At 41.9% G+C, this 16,708-nt stretch overlaps 1 protein-coding gene across 1 annotated transcript; it reads left to right on the forward strand.

Annotated features, from left to right (window-relative positions):
* The first annotated feature begins 1,835 nt into the window (after positions 1 to 1,835).
* Positions 1,836 to 3,155, forward strand: LOC118487634. The gene is made up of 3 exons (XM_035984678.1): positions 1,836 to 1,973; positions 2,053 to 2,258; positions 2,341 to 3,155. Exons 1-3 carry the CDS (start codon positions 1,967 to 1,969, stop codon positions 2,764 to 2,766), a joined length of 639 nt encoding a protein of 212 aa, XP_035840571.1. The 5' UTR covers positions 1,836 to 1,966; the 3' UTR covers positions 2,767 to 3,155.
* The last annotated feature ends 13,553 nt before the right edge of the window (positions 3,156 to 16,708 follow it).

Raw genomic sequence — 16,708 nt, forward strand, 5'->3', positions numbered from 1 at the left:
GTTAAAACTCGGACCTGGTGAATTTCAATCACAAACTCGGACCACACTTGTTGAATGCAAAACTCGGACAACATATAAGAGAGTTTAAAACTCGGGCATGTCATGCTATAAAACTCGGACCTCTTTCATTTCATAAACTCGGGCCACCTTTTATTCATTAAACTCGGACACAAATCTTTTTGGCATGGAAAGTCGGACAAGGGGTATGCCCCTTTGAAACTCGGACACCCCTTGCTTAATCAAAAAGTCTGACTAGTTTTCAAGGGTTAAAACTCGGGCATGCTTGATTGATTTAAACTCGGGACCATACTTAATGAATGAAACTCGGGCAGCACTTAATCAATCAAAAGAGTTCGGACCAGAAATATGTAAAGGAAACTCGGACCTAACATGCCCTCATTAAACTCAGACAAGAGCATCCAATAAAACTCTGACTAACAGCAACATACATACAAATGATCAAGTTCGACAGGATTATATCAGTTACGTTTCTTATATTCAACCAGTTACGTTTACATGAAATCAAAACCCTAATTCACATTACAGAAATCATAGGCAGTCAATCGATGATTACAATAACTATCACAAAACAAACGATCCATCCAGCATACAATTAATCATCATCGTCATCACAGTAATTCCGAATCAAATCAATAATCACAGCCTATCTCATGAAGAACTAGGGTTTTAACATCAATCAATCAATCAACAATTAATCATGAACAATGATTAAACAATTACCTTGATTCGATTCTAGATGGATTGGCAATCAAACTTGATGCAAAAGAACTTGTGAATCCAAGAATGATAAGAAGGTGGTTGTAGAGAGGATTAGAGAATGTGAGGGTACGTGCTTTGATTCTTGTGATGATTAGTGAATGATTAGGGAAGGAGATTAGGGTTAAGTATTATTTATGTTTCACTAATGACTGTTTACACCCTCTATTGTTATATTTTACACAAGTACACCATCTCACAACAATTTCACAGTTTCATCACCAAGTTTATATATATGACAAATCTTTCATAATTAACAAACAACCATGTACAATCACACTCTACGGTTTATTGCACCAAAGCGTATACAATTTCATTGCCAATTATTTGCACAATTAACAACTAAACAAAACAAGGACGTGCAATAAATGCGAATTAGAATCTTGGAAATTCGAGTTGTCATAGCTCCGGAACTCCCCGCACAAGGATCCTAAGAAGAGCAGTCCCTTGAAGGGTCAAGGGATCATCAAGGATTCTTCAACTAAGAGGTGTTGTTTTACCGACTCTCAGATTGATAAAATTCGTCATTGCTTTCCGGCGAGCACCCTCTTTAAATCTTTTGATCCTACCGCTTTAAGTGACTTCATCTCTGATACTTGGGTAGCCTTTCCTGTTACTCCGTTCTTGATAGGATATTCATATCCTTTCCCTCAATTCACCCTGTCCTTCTTTTCCCTTACCGGCATCTCCTACATCCAGGCCATGCCAATGATCTGGAGGGTTTTATATACCCTTGAAAGGATCATTGAGCAGGAAGGGATTGACATAGGAATGGCGGAGCTGGCTGAGATGTATGATCTCACAACGTTTGGATCCCATCGGTATCTGTTTAAGCGGAAAGCTGGAGAGGATCACCCTGTTCTTAAGGTCACCAAGAACGACACAAACTGGAAGCGTCGGTTCTTTTTTGTTAGGAGGGATACCATCCCTGATGGGAAGGATCTGCCCAAGGAGTGGGCTACTCATGGTAGGATAGAGGATCCTGGAAGGATCACCATAAGGTTTGTTCCTTAGGATAAGGGTCACTAATATTTTCTTTGTTTTTTGTGCAGCCATATCCGTTGCTCATCTCAAGTTGACTCCTGCTGCAAAAGAGAGAGTTTTAGCCTTCAAGAAGCTTGATCACGAGATTAGAAGTTTTCAAGTTGCCACCCAAGATTCACAGGAAGTATCCTCCGCATCTGCCACAATGTCAAGTAAGTATCCTTGTTAAAAAGTAGTTCTATGTAGGATTTCTAAATTAGTTAGAATACTTATCTTATTTTGGTTGTGTAGGCGCTGGAAAATCTGCTAAGTCTGCTTCAAAATTTGGCGTTGAAGATCTGTCCAACGTCAAACCTTCAAGGAGGAAGAATCCTGCCAGCCCGAGTACCTCTGTCCCCAAGGCACCTGTCAGGGGTAAAGGAAAGAAGAGAAAGGCCTCTGAGGATCTACAAGGCCTGCCCCTGCTTCGCCAACAGTTTCTGGACTACTTCAACGAGGTAAGGATCACTGCCCCTGTTCGTTATCCTGACAATTTTGAGGATCACTTGTTTCTGACGTTATGCCTTGTTTTCCTTGCAGAAATTTGCTGAAATAGAAACTTATGTTGGCCACGTCGAGGATCAAGATCGCCAAATTGCTGACCTCCAACAGATGGGTGTGCTGAAGGATCTCAAGATTGCTGATCTTGAGAAGGAGCTCCGGGCCACCAAGGATAAAGCTGCCAGGATGCTGATCAATTTTGATTATGAGAAGCATGACATTACCCAGGATGCCAAGGTCTCTGCTGTGATAACCATGTATAAGATCCAGCTGCAGATAGCTGCGGAGGCTCAGGATCCTTCCTTCGACAAGAGCACATGGGACGTGGAGGGCTGGAAGGCGAGGCTGGCAGAGTTGGAGGATGATGAGGAGGCTGAGGAGATCCCAATGATTGAAGGTGGTGATGCTGGCAAGGATCAGGGGGAAGCAAGTGGAGCTGGTGGTGATGGTGCAGCGAAGGTTTGAGCTGCAGAATTGGGCGATGAAGGAAACTTCTAGACATAGCCGGAGCCCAATTTTTAATTTTGGTAGTGGTTTCTTTTGTGGTTGTGATGTTTTAAACAATGATGGTCTGTAACTTTAAACAATAGTTTTAGGATTAGGGATCCAGGATCCTTCAGACAATAGGTAGGATTGCAAATGGTGGAGGGATCCTCTGTTTGGGGGATGAAGCCATTGTGATCCTGCCGCCTTTATATCCCTGCATAACTTTTGAACCTATTATCATGGACACCCTTTACCTACCCCAGCGGACGGGCCACGTATTGCTGGTAGATGCTCGGGGTAGGTAATTTTGTCAACCTTTGAAGGGTTACTCCTTTCGTTTATAAATAAAATCTTAAACTTTTGTCGCTTATCTTGTGTTATTATCCTTTTTGTTCCTTTAATTCCCCATTGTTTTGGTGTACATTTATTGAATAAGTAATTTTGAATAAGTCAGATTGAAAACATTTAGGATATGATCCTTGATCAAATATCCTATAGTTGAAAAATCCCAAAAAGTAGTACATATTTTAAGGGTCACAGGTTTAGTTGTCAAATTTCAAGGGTTAGCATAAAGAAACAATAAATAGGATTAAAAACAGTTAAGGATCATACCTGAGAATCCAAGTTAGGATCCTAACCTTTAATCAGGATAACCGTAAATGAAATTTTAATGGATAATAAGGATTAAGGATCCTTAATTGTTTTAACTTCGAAAACCTGAAAAATAGAACATAACTTGGGACTAAGCCAATATAAAAGACAAGTTAGTAACTGGGGACAAGCCCAAAGGATAACTGGGGACAAGCCCATAGGATCACTGAGGACAAGCCCGAAGGATAACTGGGGACAAGCCCAAAGGATAACTGGGGACAAGCCCGAAGGATAACTGGGGACAAGCCCAAGGATCGTATGTAAACTGGAGTATGGCCCTTACTGGCGACAATCCAAACTTAGTGACATGAAAATGCCAAAACCTTAGCTAACGTGAAAACGTTAGAAACCTTAGGAACGGATGTATGGTACGTCTACCATTATACGTAGGATCCTAGGTATAGCCAGTACGATGAGGTTATCAGCCCCTGGAGTGGGTACTGGTCCCAAAGACATGAACTATACCAGGATCATCGTGCGCTACAGGTGAAAACTGGGGACAAGCCCAAGGATAACTGGGGTTGAACCCAAGGATCTGAGATGCTTTTGAAGGCTATCAATAATATGCTGAGGATACCTGGACTATCAAAACTCAAATTCTCGTGAGAGGAGGATGAAGGATACATGATCCTTATCCTTTGGTAAAAATAAGAAAATGGAATAGTTTAGGATTAGGATATTACCAGAGTAAGGATCATTGACATTATCGGGATCCTTCGAGGATGCTTTCAATGTAAGGATCATATGTGCCAGGAGGATCCTGTTCACATGAAATATTTCTTTAAGTGAACAGCATTCCAGGCTCTTGGTGTTAGGGCTGGATTTTTACAATACGTGATCCTTACGTGTGATCCTAACCAGTGATCCTTGTTTCTTTGGCAGATAGTGATCCTCAGCAGTGTTCCAGGATCAGGATCACGGACCGTCATAGGATCCTCATGCTAACAGTTGCCTTCGTTGAACTTAATGTCATTTTGCAGGAATGTCTAGAAGGATCCGCTCTTAGCCTCATGATCAAGGGATGCGTCTTTACAATTATAGCATGTGCTTAATCGGAGATGGACGTTGCAAAGGATATGGAAACTTGGCATGATTTAAGGGCGACAATTTAGGCTAGATTTACTTTTATTTCTAAAGGGGTAATGAGCTGATTATTAGTCTTTTTGCCTAAAATAGGTCACCTACACTTGTATATATAACACTCTTCCCCACTCGGAAGAACACACAACACAGTTCTCACACGCTTAGACACACATTACGATAGTGATCCTTGTACTCAACTCATTATCATCCGAAGTTGTAACCATATTTTGATATATTGATGTTTGGTGATCGGCAGTTGCCATCACCCGAGGGTTTTTATGCCGGAGATCATACATTGATCAAGGGCTTTTTCCTCGTATAAATCATTGTGTCTTTGCATATTTCAAAGTAAAAGTGATCCTTTACTTTTTCAACAAACCAAGCATCATACCCCGTTTACATAGAGTTTGGTTGCATTATCCTTTGTGTGATTTTTGACCAAAACAGTTTGGCGCCCACCGTGGGGCAATTGGTGCTTCATTCATAAGAAAACCTTTTGTTCGAAATCATTTCAAAGAATTACATGGCTTCATCATTGAAAAACATGTCCACGGCGATGTCTGCAGTCACCTCGTCTCAGAACACTCTGCCTCCTCCACCGGCAGGATCCCAGAAGAATGCTGAGAAGAGACCAACTCCTACTAACTCTAAACCTCCATCTTCTTCTGCTATGAATTCTTATACTCCCAGTACTAGTGACGTATTTACTTTGATTTTGCAGATGAAGGATCGCATGCAGCGGCAGGATGAAACTAATGACAGGATCCTCAGGGAAATTGGAGACCTTAAAAGGCAAAAGATAGCGGCAGAGGATCATTCCCCACTGATGCCCAAATCTCTGAGCTTTGATACTCCAATGATCACTTCTCAGCCTTCGGGAGTCCCAGACGTGCAAATTATGGGAGAATCAAGAGGATTGCACCTCGGATCGGCAGCAATGACTCAGGCATCAGGCTCACACTTTCAGCCGGCAGGATCCTATCCCCAGCATATGGGATCCTTCATGAATTCAGGAGCCTATCCGGGAGCACAGCAGTTTCAAGGATCCTACTTTGTTCCAGGATCATCCCAGGGTTAAGGATCCTCCTTTGTTCCAGGATCATCCACGGTTCAAGGATCCCTCTTTGTCCCAGGATCGTCCCAGGTTCAAGGATCCTCCTTCGTTCCAGGATCATCCCAGATACCAGGATCCTTCCAGATGCCAGGATTCCTAAAAAGTTTGCAAACAGGAAGTCTAGATGTCCATCAAGGGGACTTCATTCCAATGCAGACCATTGCTTCCACTGGTCCCTCCGTTATCCTAGAATCCCAGCAATATGGATTCACACCCAATGTTCCTAACTTGAACTCAATGGGAGGTAACACTTTAAATAATTATCCTACCACTAACCATGGATTCATGCAGGATACAGGTGTCAATCATGCTATGGCCAGGGAGTTGCAGAAGCTAAAAGATATGATCTCAAGTGTTCCAGGGGTAGTCAAGCCTATCCCGGAGATTGCAGATGGAAGCCATAAGGTATCTCGTTTTGCACCACCGATTTGTGATGCAGAGGTACCCAAAAGGTTCCATATCCCTACCATGAAGCTGTATGACGGTACAACGGATCCTGAGGAGCACATAGCACAATACAGGGAGAGGATGGAGATCAATCCAATCCCGGAAAAGTTAAAGGAAGCATGCCTATGTAAAGGATTTGGATCCACTCTTACTGGATCAGCTCTTAAATGGCTGCTAAGTCTTCCCCCTTACTCTATTACTTCATTTGCTAACTTAGTTAATTTATTCAATAACCAATTCTCTTGTAGTAGAAAATTTGAAAGATTAACTAGCGATTTATATAGGGTATCTCAAAGTCATAATGAATCATTAAGGGATTACATAACTAAATTTAGTAAAGAATCCTTGGACATTCCCAACTTGGATATGGCTACGGCTGTTGAAGCCTTCAAAATGGGACTGCTTAAGGATTCATTATTCTATGATGATCTTGTTATGACACCATGCAGGAATCTAGATGAAGTAAGAACTCGGGCACTCAGGTTTATCCGGCTAGAGGATGACAAGAGGATCCAGGAGAGACAAGTAGGATCCTCAAAACCGGAGAAGCAAGGATCCTCCTTCAAGAACAATAAATTCAAATCCTACCATAGAAATGACAACCAGAATGTGCATGCTGTTGATCAAGAAGAGGATGATGAAGATTATCCTCCAATCTGCGAATATTGTTTTTCCGTTGATAATCATGAACTAATCCTTGCAATGCAGAATCTAGGAGAAAAAGCTAGGTGGCCCAGGAAGAATGATAAACCATCCGGGACTAAAGACAAGTCAAAATGGTGTGCCTACCATGAGGATTTCGGGCATCTAATTGAAGAATGCATAGCTTTAAGAAAAGAAATTGGATATCTGTTAAGCAAGGGGCATCTAAAAGAATTGTTAGGAAGAAAAAAGCAAAGGACTCAGGATCCTGAAAGGATCCCTGAAAAGGCTCCAGCCCATCCGGCGAATGCACAAGTGATCAACTTTATTTCTGGAGGATCAGACATCTGTGGTACATCCTTCTCGGCGGCCAAAAGGCATGCAAAGGAAGCAAAAATGGATAATGGAGAGAGACCTATTCGAACATCAAGTGTCTCGGAAGGAAAGACGATAACGTTTGATGAGAATGATCGCATCAACATCCAGGATCCTCATCATGATAGTTTAGTTATTACTCTCTTTATCTCTAACCATTTTGTCCGCAGGATCCTTATCGACGGAGGAAGCTCAGTGAACATTATCCAGCTTGATGTTCTGAAGAAAATGGGTATCCCAGAATCAGACATCACACCAAGATCCTCCGTGCTTGTAGGATTCAGTGGAGAAACGAAGAAAACTCTGGGGGACATCAAACTCCCAATCTACGTGGAAGGATTACATAATTATCAAAAATTTTGTGTTATTGACTGTTTATCTTGTTGCAATGTTATCCTTGGCAGGCCCTGGATACATGATATGAAAGCAGTCCCGTCCACCTATTATCAATGTGTAAAACTCCCTAGCCCATGGGGGATAATCAAGATCGACAGTGATCAGCAGGAGGCTAAGGATTGTTATACATCATCCATGAAGCCAACCTCGAAGCCAAGGGAGCAATAGCAATTACAGCATCCTCCGAGGAATGTCTTGGAGGCAAGGGAACAAGATGTGGACGAAATCCTCTTGGATCTTAGTGATCCTGAATCAAAAATCTATATCGGATCAGGGATCCTTGGCAAGATGAAAGAAGACATGATATCCTTCCTCAAAAGAAGAAAGTCTACCTTTGCATGGAAGCACGAAGATATGACAGGTATATCTAAGGATATCATAACTCATAAACTTGGCATTGACAGGTCTATCAAACCAATCCATCAAAAAAGGAGGAAGTTTGCACCAGAAAGGAATGCCATTATCCAAGAAGAAGTAGAGAGACTACTTCGAGCAGGTATGATCAGAGAGGTAAAATATCCAAAATGGTTAGCCAATGTGGTCGTTGTCCACAAGAAAAACGGAAAGTGGAGGGTATGTGTCGATTTCACTGATCTGAATAAGGCATGTCCCAAGGATCCTTTCCCATTACCCCACATTGACTCCATGGTGGATGCAACAGCGGGGCATGAACTGTTGACCTTTATGGATGCATCATCTGGATTCCAACAAATTCAGATGGAACCATCTGACCAAGAGGATACAGCCTTTATGACCCCAACAGGTTTGTATTGTTATATTGCCATGCCTTTTGGATTAAGAAATGCAGGTGCAACATATCAAAGGCTGGTGAATATGATGTTCAAAGATCAAATTGGACAAACTATGGAAGTATACATAGATGATATGGTAGTCAAATCAAAGAAAGCTGAGGATCACCTAAGGGATTTGGAAGAAGCATTTGATATCCTTGATAATTATAACATGAAGCTTAATCCTTCAAAATGCCACTTTGGTGTTAAGGCAGGTAAATTCCTAGGATATATGGTAACTCAGAGGGGGATTGAAGCAAGTCCGGAGCAAATTAAAGCACTGGTGAATATCAAATCCCCTGCCAATGCTAAGGATGTGCAAAGGCTAACAGGCAGGATAGCAGCTCTGAACAGGTTCATATCAAAATCCTCAGAAAAATGTAAAGAATTTTGCGATATCCTAAGGAAGAACAAGAAGTTTGAATGGACTGAGAAACATGAGAACGCTTTACAAGCCCTTAAAGAATATATGTCCTCAGCACCAGCATTAACAAAGCCCGAAAAAGGAGATGTATTATCCTTATATTTGGCGGTATCCTCCACCGCTGTAAGTGCTGTCCTTGTTAAGGATCATGAAGGTACACAATATCCTATCTACTATGTAAGTAAGAGTTTACTTGATGCCGAATCCAGGTACTCACACCTCGAAAAACTTATTCTTGCATTAATCATGGCATCAACTAAGTTAAGACATTATTTTGAAACCCATACTATCGTTGTTAAAACTAACTTTCCAATTAAGAATGTCCTCAGGAAACCAGAGATGTCCGGAAGGATGGCTAAGTGGGCAGTAAAGCTTAGTGCCCATGATATAAGATACGAGCCTAGAACAGCCATCAAATCCCAAGCACTAGCTGACTTTGTGGCTGATTTCAGTAGTGATCTACAAAAGGAAGCAGAATTGGAAGTCCAGCAGCTGGATGAGACCAAGGATCCTTGGATACTACACACTGATGGATCCTCAAATGTCAAGGGCACAGGGCTCGGGATACTACTAAAATCGCCACAGGGGGACATAATACCCCACTCCATAGCCTGTGAGTTCCAAGCAACTAACAATGAGGCTGAATATGAAGCCTTAATTGCTGGCCTGCAAATTGCTAAGGATATGGGGGTGAAATATCTTAAAGTATATGTGGACTCATTATTAATCACCAATCACTTTAATGGATCCTATGCTGTTAAAGGAGAAAAACTAACCAAATATTTAGAGATAGTCAAGGAATTGGCACTCTCTTTTGTCTCTTTCAGCTTAACACAGGTACCAAGGGAGGATAACACGGAAGCTGATGCATTGGCCAACCTAGGATCATCTTTAAAGATTCCAGAAGATATAAGTATCCCTATCATCCATATCCTGGCTCCTGCCATTGAAAATCAGGTGGCCATGGAAATAGAAGAGGATACTGCAGGGATCCCTAGTGAAGAAGCTCAATCTTATTCAGGATCATGGATCTCACCAATTATGAGATACTTGCAATACGGGGAGATTCCGAGGGGAGAAAATCCTAGAGCTTTCAGGATTAAGGTATCTCAATTCACAATCTTAAATAATGTGCTATATAAACGATCTCTTGCAGGACCATATTTAAGATGTATCGAGGATCCTGAAATCGAAGAAGTGTTGAGAAACTTCCATGAAGGAGATTGTGGAAACCACACTGGGGGCAGAGCATTATTCTCAAGGATCCTTAGAACAGGATACTACTGGCCAACCATGAAAAGAGATGCTGTAGAATATGCTAGGAAATGTGATCCTTGTCAAAGACACAACAATATCCTTCATCAACCAGCTGAATTGCTACATCCTATACCATCCTCTTGGCCATTCATGAGATGGGGGATGGATATAGTTGGCAAGCTCCCTAAAGCACCTGGTGGAAAAGTATTTATGCTTGCCATGACTGACTACTTCTCTAAGTGGATAGAAGCTGAAGCCTTTGCTCAAGTCAGAGAAAAAGAAGTTATATCCTTTATCAAAAGAAACATTATAACTAGATTTGGCATTCCCTCTGAAATTGTATGTGATAATGGTTCCCAATTCATTGGAAGCAGAACCACTAACTTTTGTGACAGTTGGGGAATTAAGATGATAACATCAACACCAGTTCACCCACAAGCCAATGGCCAAGCAGAATCATCCAACAAGATCATCATCAACAATCTGAAGAAGAAGCTAGGATCCAAGAAGGGAAAATGGGCAGAGGAGTTACCTTATGTGCTATGGGCTGATAGGACAACTCCCAAGAATGCCACTGGTCAAACACCTTTCTCTTTAGTATTTGGGGCAGAAGCAGTGATCCCAATAGAGATGGTGATCCCAACTGCTAGAACAAGTGCTCGTGATCCTGAAGAGAATGCTACAATCCTGGCTCAGGATTTGGATACTATTGAGGAAATCAGGAATCTGGCTAGGATAAGGATGGCAAGCTACCAACAAAGAATGGCTGGTGCTTACAACAAAAATGTAAGGATAAGGAAGTTCCAAGTCGGAGATATGGTGTTGAGAAAAGCAATCCAAAACACTATTAATCCTGCTGATGGGAAGTTAGCACCAAAGTGGGAAAGCCCTTACTTGATTGAAGCTGAAGCAGGAAAGGGGGCATACAGATTGCTAACCATGGAAGGAAATTTGTTACCAAGAGCCTGGAATGCTGTTCACTTAAAGAGATACTTTATGTGAACATGATCCTTCAAGCATGTGATCCTTACATTGAAGTATCCTCGAAGGATCCCGGTGATGTCAGTGATCCTTACTCTGGTAATGTCCCTATCTTAAAACTATTACATTTCCTTACTTTTTACCAAAGGATAAGGATCCTGTATCCTTCATCCTCTTCTCACGAACCATTTGAGTTATGATAGTTTCAGGTATCTACAGCATATCGTCAAAGATCTTCAAAAGCACCACAGATCCTTGGGTTCAACCCCAGTTATCCTTGGGATTATCCCCAGTTTCCGCCAGCAGCGCACGATGATCCTGATATAGTTCACGTCTTTGGGACCAGTACCCACTTCCGGGGCTGACAACCTCATCGTACTGGTTATACCCAGGATCCTACGTATAATGGTAGACGTACCATACATCCGTTCCTAAGGTTTCTAACGTTTTCACGTTAGCTAAGGTTTTGACATTTTCATGTCACTAAGTTTGGATAGTCGCCAGTAAAGGGCCATACTCCAGTTTACATACGATCCTTGGGCTTGTCCCCAGTTATCCTTTGGGCTTGTCCCCAGTTATCCTTTGGGCTTGTCCCCAGTTATCCTCTGGGCTTGTCCCCAGTGATCCTTTGGGATCATCCCCAGTTATCCTTTGGGCACGTCCCCAGTTATTAATTTATCTTTTACATTGGCTTAGTCCCAAGATATGTTCTGTTTTTCAGGTTCTCGAAGTTAAACAAATAAGGATCCTTAATCCTTATTATTCTTTAAAATTTCACTTTTGGTTATCTTGATTATAGGTTAGGATCCTAACTTGGATCCTCAGGTATGATCCTTGACTATTTTGATTATACTAAACAACCTTTACACTTTGACAACTAAACCTATGATCCTTGAAAATTGATTGCTTCAAAAATTTTCAGTATCAGGATATTTGATCTAGGATCATATCCAAAATTTATTAAACATGGTTTGCTCAACTCTTGTTACTCTAACAAAAATATTTCTAAAACAACTGGAAAATAAGGAGGATAAATAAAGGATAACAACACGAGATAAGCCAGAAAAATTAAAGTTATATTATTAACAAAAGGATCTTAAACCCTTTCAAAAAGTTGTCAAAATTGCCAACCCACATTTCTACCAGCAAAACGTGGCCCGTCCACATGGGTTGGCAAAGGGTGTCCATTGTCTATACGGTTTTAGCAGGTGCAGGAAATTAAAGGCGGCAGGATCACAAAGGCTTCATCCCCCAAACAGAGGATCCCTCCACCATTTGCGATCCTACCTATTGTTCAAAGGATCCAGGATCCTTAACCCTAAAAACTATTGTTCAAAGTACAGACCATCATTGTTTCAAAACATCACAACCACAAACAAACCACTACCAAACTTAAAAAATTGGGCTCCGGCCTAGTCTCGAAATATCCATCATCGCCCAATCCAGCAGCTCACACCTTTGCTGCTCCATCACCACCAGGTTCTCCACCCTGATCCTTGTCAGCATCACCGCCCTCCAGCATTGGGATCTCCTCAGCTTCGTCCTCATCCTCCAGCTCTGCCAATCTCGCCTTCCAACCCTCCACGTCCCATGAGCTTTTGTCAAAGGCAGGATCCTGAGCCTCCGCAGCCATCTGTAGTTGTATCTTGTACATAGCAATTGCGGCAGAGACCTTGGCGTCCTGGGTGATCTCCTGCTTCTCGCCATCCATGTTGATCAGCATTTGAGCAGCCTCATCCTTAGTAGCCCGGAGTTCCTTCTCAAGATCGGCTATCTTGAGATCCTTTAACACGCCCATTTGTTGGAGGTCGGCGATTTGGCTTTCCTGATCCTCGACATGGCCAAGGTAGGTTTCAATCTCAGCAAGTTTCTGCAGAAGAGAGAAAAGGTAAGTTCAGGACCAGGTGATCCTCAAAGAAGCAGGATATACAGGCAAAATACACAAGCAGGATATTCAAGAAGGATAACCAACAGGGGCAATGATCCTTACCTCATTGACATAGTCAAGGAACTGCTGGCGAAGCAGGGGAAATCCTTGGAGATCCTCAGAAGTCTTTCTCTTCTTCCCCTTACCCCTAACAGGTGCTTTAGGGGCCGAAGCAGAGGGACTAGCAGCAGGGGTCTTCTTCCTTGAAGACTTGACATTGGCAAGTTCATCAATCCCGAACTTGGAGGCAGACTTGGCAGACTTAGCAGGTTTCCCGGCGCCTACACAATCAAAACAAGATAAGCTCCCTTACTAACTAAACAAGTCTTACATATAACTTACTTTTTAATAAGGATACTTACTTGACATAGTGGCAGATGCGGAGGATACTTCTTGTGAATCTTGGATGGTGACTTGAAAACTTCTGGTCTCAGGATCAAGCTTTTTGAAAGCTAAAACTCTCTCTCTTGCAGCAGGAGTTAACTTGAGATGAGCAACGGATATGGCTGCACAAAAGACAAAGAAAACATTAGTGATCCTCATCATAAGAGACAAGTCTGATAGTGATCCTTCCAGGATCCTCTATCCTACCGTGAGTGGCCCACTCCTTGGGCAGATCCTTCCCGTTAGGGATGGTATCCCTCCTAACAAAGAAGAAACGTCGCTTCCAGTTTGTGTCATTCTTGGTAACCTTAAAAACAGGGTGATCCTCCCTGGCTTTCCGTTTCAGCAAGTATCGATAGGAACCAAACGTGGTAAGATCATAAAGATCAGCCAGCTCTGCCATCCCTAAGTCAATACCCTCCTGCTCGATGATCCTCTCGAAGGTATTCAGAACCCTCCAGATCATCGGCATGGCTTGGATATAAGACATGCCGGTCAGGGAAAAGAAGGATTGGGTGAAGGCTGGAAAAGGATACGAATATCCTATGGTAAACGGGGTTGCAGGAAAGGCCACCCAGGTGTCGGAAACAAAATCACTTAGAGCGGTGGAAGTGAATGACTTGAAGATAGCATCCGCCGGAAAACAGTGACGGATCCTATCAACATGAGCATCAGTGAAGCAGCACCTCTCCGTAGGAGAGTCTTTGACGATCCCTTGGCTTTTTAGGGGACTGCTCTTCTTGTGATCCTTGTGAGGAGAATTTCGGAGCAACATACTAATAGCAGAATGAAAACAGAGGAGCAGAAAAACAGAGCAAGAGAAGGAAGAAAGAAAAGAAGAGAATACCTGATCGATCTTCGGTAGAGATTATAAAGGGAGTATATCTTGAATTTAAATGCAGATTGATCCTTACCCTATCTCCTATTTATAATCATGATTTGCAGGGATTGTCACATCTATGACGTAAGGGTTGCAACGGCTAGTTCGAAATTAACGGCTAGTTATCCGATTTGTTCGTTGCAGATAAGATCAAAGCAAAATATAACTCGTTAATTTACAATAAACTCCTTATATTTTGGGGGCAATTGTTAGGGCTGGATTTTTACAATACGTGATCCTTACGTGTGATCCTAACCAGTGATCCTTGTTTCTTTTGCAGATAGTGATCCTTAGCAGAGTTCCAGGATCAGGATCACGGACCGTCATAGGATCCTCATGCTAACAGTTGCCTTCGTTGAACTTAATGTCATTTTGCAGGAATGTCTAGCAGGATCCGCTCTTAGCCTCATGATCAAGGGACGCGTCTTTACAATTATAGCATGTGCTTAATCGGAGATGGACGTTGCAAAGGATATGGAAACTTGGCATGATTTAAGGGCGACAATTTAGGCTAGATTTACTTTTATTTCTAAAGGGGTAATGAGCTGATTATTAGTCTTTTTACCTAAAATAGGTCACCTACACTTGTATATATAACACTCTTCCCCACTCGGAAGAACACACAACACAGTTCTCACACGCTTAGACACACATTACGATAGTGATCCTTGTACTCAGCTCATTATCATCCGAAGTTGTAACCATATTTTAATATATTGAAGTTTGGTGATCGGTAGTTGCCATCACCCGAGGTTTTTTATGCCGGAGATCATACATTGATCAAGGGCTTTTTCCTCGTATAAATCATTGTGTCTTTGCATATTTCAAAGTAAAAGTGATCCTTTACTTTTTCAACAAACCAAGCATCATACCCCGTTTACATAGAGTTTGGTTGCATTATCCTTTGTGTGATTTTTGACCAAAACACTTGGTAACAAATTTCCTTCCATGGTTAGCAATCTATATGCCCCCTTTCCTGCTTCAGCTTCAATCAAGTAAGGGCCTTCCCATTTTGGTGCTAATTTCCCATCGGCAGGATTGATGGTATTTTGGAATGCTTTTCTCAATACCATATCCCCCACTTGGAATTTCCTTATCCTGACATTTTTGTTGTAAGTACCAGCCATTCTTTGTTGGTAGCTAGCCATCTTTATCCTAGCTAGATCCCTGATTTCTTCAATAGTATCCAAGTCTTGAGCTAGGTTTGCATTATTCTCTTCAGGATCACGAGTACTTGTTCTAGCAGTTGGAACCACCATTTCTGTTGGGATCACTGCTTCTGCCCCAAACACCAAAGAGAAGAGTGTTTGACCTGTAGCATTCTTTGGGGTTGTCCTATCAGCCCAGAGCACATAAGGCAATTCCTCTGCCCATTTCCCCTTCTTGGATCCAAGTTTCTTCTTCAGATTGTTGATGATGATCTTGTTGGATGATTCTGCTTGACCATTAGCTTGTGGATGGACTGGTGTTGATGTTATCATCTTAATTCCCCAACTGTCACAAAAGTTAGTAGTCCTGCTCCCAATAAATTGGGAACCATTATCACATACAATTTCAGAAGGAATGCCAAATCTGGTTATAATGTTTCTCTTAATAAAGGATATAACTTCCTTCTCTCTGACTTGGGCAAAAGCTTCAGCCTCTATCCACTTGGAGAAGTAGTCAGTCATGGCAAGCATAAATACTTTTCCACCAGGTGCTTTAGGGAGCTTGCCAACTATATCCATTCCCCATCTCATGAACGGCCAAGAGGATGGTATAGGATGAAGAAATTCAGCCGGCTGATGAAGGATATTGCTGTGTCTTTGACAAGGATCACACTTCTTAGCATACTCCCTAGCATCCCTTTTCATAGTTGGCCAGTAGTATCCTGTCCTAAGGATCCTTGAGAACAATGCCCTGCCCCCAGTGTGGTTTCCACAATCTCCTTCATGGAAGTCTTTTAACACTTCTTGAATTTCAGGATCCTCAATACATCTTAAATATGGTCCTGCAAGAGATCGCTTATATAACACATTATTTAAGATTGTGAATTGAGATACCTTAATCCTGAAAGCCCTAGGATTTTCTCCCATAGGAATCTCCCCGTGTTGTAAGTATCTCATGATTGGTGAGATCCATGATCCTGAATAAGATTGAGTTTCCTCACTAGGGATCATTGCAGTATCCTCTTTTATTTCCATGGCCACCTGATTTTCAATAGCAGGAGCCAGGATATGGATGATGGGGATACTTATATCCTCTGGGATCTTCAAAGATGATCCTAGATTGGCCAATGCATCAGCTTCTGTGTTTTCCTCCCTTGGTACCTGTGTTAAACTGAAAGAAACAAAGGAGAGTGCCAATTCTTTGACTATCTCTAAATATTTGGTTAGTTTTTCACCTTTCACAGCATAGGATCCATTAAAGTGATTAGTGATCAATAATGAATCTACGTATACTTCAAGAAACCTGACCCTCATATGCTTAGCAATTTGCAAACCAGCCATTAAGGCTTCATATTCAGCCTCATTGTTAGTTGCTTGGAACTCACAAGCTATGGAGTGGGGTATTATGTCCCCCTGTGGCG

The sequence above is a fragment of the Helianthus annuus genome, chromosome 15, assembly GCF_002127325.2.
Source record: "Helianthus annuus cultivar XRQ/B chromosome 15, HanXRQr2.0-SUNRISE, whole genome shotgun sequence".
Classification (NCBI taxonomy): Eukaryota; Viridiplantae; Streptophyta; class Magnoliopsida; order Asterales; family Asteraceae; genus Helianthus; species Helianthus annuus.